This window comes from Macrobrachium nipponense, chromosome 25 (assembly GCF_015104395.2).
Source record: "Macrobrachium nipponense isolate FS-2020 chromosome 25, ASM1510439v2, whole genome shotgun sequence".
Taxonomy (NCBI): domain Eukaryota; kingdom Metazoa; phylum Arthropoda; class Malacostraca; order Decapoda; family Palaemonidae; genus Macrobrachium; species Macrobrachium nipponense.
In genome coordinates this window covers 47,412,450-47,415,405 of record NC_087214.1, presented here as the reverse complement: position 1 = coordinate 47,415,405, position 2,956 = coordinate 47,412,450, and the positions used below count along the sequence as shown (strand labels likewise).

Below are 2,956 nucleotides of genomic sequence, written 5' to 3'. Positions count from 1 at the left end.
TACGGGAACGACCAGTCAAAGGGCCGACGTCGAAGTGATATGTTAAAACAGAATTGAGCTTGCCTTCACGTAATTAAATGTCAAAGTAACGAGCGGAGGATAGCGAAGAAAGTCGGCGTGTGATATTACAATACCGAGCGCGAGACATCGTGAAACGGGCAAATACACGCACACACGAGCTGTGCATAAAACGGCCAACAGACTAGAAAAACTGTATGCAGTGTATAAGCGAGGGAAGACAGAAAGGACGAGTGTCGTATTATTGGAGAGAAGATTTGGACTCCCCAAATAAAAACCAGCCAGACGCTGGTTACGATAGCAAGTGGAAGGAGGTGATCGTTAGCACAGTGATCAGCAGTGCCTTCGCAGAACATCGGCGATGCTAAGAAACAGATCAAAGATGGCGGCCGGCAATGCACGCCCGCCAAAAGTCTTTCCCCTTGGCGGGAAAGACGAGTGCCTGGAGTCAGCTGTGTGCGCCCAAGAGAACAGGGGGAACCCTGTTGGGCAGCAGGAGGGATACCAGTTCTCCCCCCCTAAGAGTAGCAGAGTGAGACTGTCGGAGTAGGGGACTCCCCCTACAGGACCGCACACCCCATCAAGAGCAGGAATGGGTCGGAAGGAGATGGCACTTTCCTCCTTCCCCTAGCCCTCTAGCCATTGAGGAGACGGTATTCACCTTCAGGATGGATGGGGGAGTGTGAGCTGTAAGCTTCGTCTGGCATAGACCAAGCTGTTGGAAGTTAGAATGATCGTAGAATAAGAGAAGCTGACAGCCGTCGGATGGCGGCTGACGACAGCAAGGGAGTGTAGCAAGACACTCCTCCCCTCCCCTCAAGAGGAAGGGGAAGGCGACGTGGAGAGAGGAAGGAGGGTCAGCTGGGATCCTTCCTTGGCACAAGGGACACGAGGAGAGTAATTACTGACCAGCGTGAATAATTGTCAGTGAGGGTCTTTGTGAAGAATTTAAACAGTGGGTGTGAAAATTTGGGCAACCCACCTTGAAAAATTTTTTGTTTGTTTGTTTTGTTTTATTCACAGTAGTTTAAATTTTTTTTGTAAATATTATATTATCAAAAGGCTTTGTGATTAGTTTATTGTCTGTTATGTGTTATTAGAATATGTCCTTTTGATATGAATTTTATGGTTTTTCAAGTAATTTGTCTGAGAAATTTTGTTTTATCAGGAAAAACGTAAACAATCAACTAGTGATTTGTCAATTTCTTTTCTTAATCAGATTTGTGGTAACTGAACCCTTTTGTGATTTATCTGTGATTGCAGTTTGAGTAATTTCATTACGAATTGTTCTTATTAGAGTAAATGAGTAGTAACCAGTTCACTGATATGATTTGCTTAATGTTTTGTGGAAATTGTTGATGTTTTTTTTTATTTTTATGTTGTTCATTTTTGTTGTCGGTTTTCAAGTCCTCGAGGGTAGGAGACCAAAACCCGCCCCCCTCTAGAGCCTCTCCTCAATAGCCAAAGTGGTTGTCAGAGAACACCACCAATAGTGTTTAATGTTAAATTTATGGTTATTATTATTAGTTACCGAGGTGTTAAACCAGATTGTTATTCTTTTCAAGTACTATTGAAGCGAGTCCATTTAAGATCACTGGTCAATGCCCCGGGTTAGGTAAAGAAAAAAATAATAATAATAAAAAAAAATAAATACAAAATAAATGAATAAATAAATAAAAATAAATAAAATAAAATAAAATAATGATAATTTTAGTTAATAGTACAGAAGCTAATGCCATTACCAAGAATAATGCCAATCCATTGCCCTCGATCAAAGTGCTTTTGCTTAAAGTAAAGGAGAGTAAGTTTCTCGCCACATTGGATCTCAAGGCTTGCCTTGATGATGAAAGTAAAGAGAAAACGGCCTTTATAGCAAATAATCGGCTATATGAATATAATTTCCTTCCCTTTGATTTTAAAAATGTTACAGCTCATTTTTCATGAGTAATGATACGCGTTTTAGCCTCTATAATTAGCATTGGAGTTTTTGTATATTTAGATGATATCATTGTAGTTGGTGCTACTGTAGAGGAGCTTAAATCTAACCTGATACAAGTTTTGGAAACATTAAGACGTCATGGGATGAAAATAAATGTAGAAAAATGTAAGTTTTTCCAGGCCGAAGTAGAATTTTTGGGGCACCTAGTAATATCTGAAGGCCTTAAGCCTTGTGCCAATAAGGTTGTAGCAATGAAAGTATTTCCACGACCAAAACATGCGAAAGATGTAGCCAGCTTCCTCGGACTCGCGGGTTACTGTCGGAAGTTCATTAGAAATTTTGGACAGATAGCGAGACCGTTAGATGCATTAAGGAAGCAACCTGATTTCCAATGGGGTGAGAAAGAGGAAGAAGCTTTTCAGAAATTTAAAGATGCCCTAATGAGCGACGAACTCTTGGCTTATCCGAGGTTCGATCGCCCTTTTTCTGTGACCACAGACGCAAGTGATATTGCGATAGGGGGAGTAATCTCCCAGATTGACGATGAAGGTAATGGAAGACCAGTTTGTTTTGCATCACGAGCATTAAAAGGGGCAGAGAATAATTATAGTACCTTCGATCGAGAGGCTTTGGCGGTCTTATGGTTGCTGGAGAGACACCGTTAATTTTTGTTGGGACATATAATAGATTTTCACAGATCATCAACCATTAATGTACATGCTGAAGAAGAGCGAGATTACAAATTGCCAAACTCGTTAGATCGAGTGAATTTTAGAGTTTGACATCGTAAAGATTGAATATATCCCAGGTAAGGTAATAGGATGGCGGATGCTCTCTTCAGGAACATCATAAGAGTAACAACTCGTGCTACAGGGCGCAGGGAGGAACGACAAAAGAAGCCTCGTGACGTTGGTGGCACAGGTACTGCAGGCATAGTGCCAGCAATGTTGCGACGGTACCGAACAATGACAGTCAATCAAACGTAAGCACGACGCGTAG

The 2,956-nt window shown here is 41.4% G+C and overlaps 1 protein-coding gene across 1 annotated transcript; it reads left to right on the top strand.

The window, feature by feature from the left end:
* The first annotated feature begins 1,719 nt into the window (after positions 1–1,719).
* LOC135199077 (uncharacterized) lies at positions 1,720–2,739 on the top strand. Its single transcript, XM_064226993.1, has 3 exons — positions 1,720–1,867; positions 2,018–2,506; positions 2,645–2,739. Exons 1-3 carry the CDS (start codon positions 1,720–1,722, stop codon positions 2,737–2,739), a joined length of 732 nt encoding a protein of 243 aa, XP_064083063.1.
* The last annotated feature ends 217 nt before the right edge of the window (positions 2,740–2,956 follow it).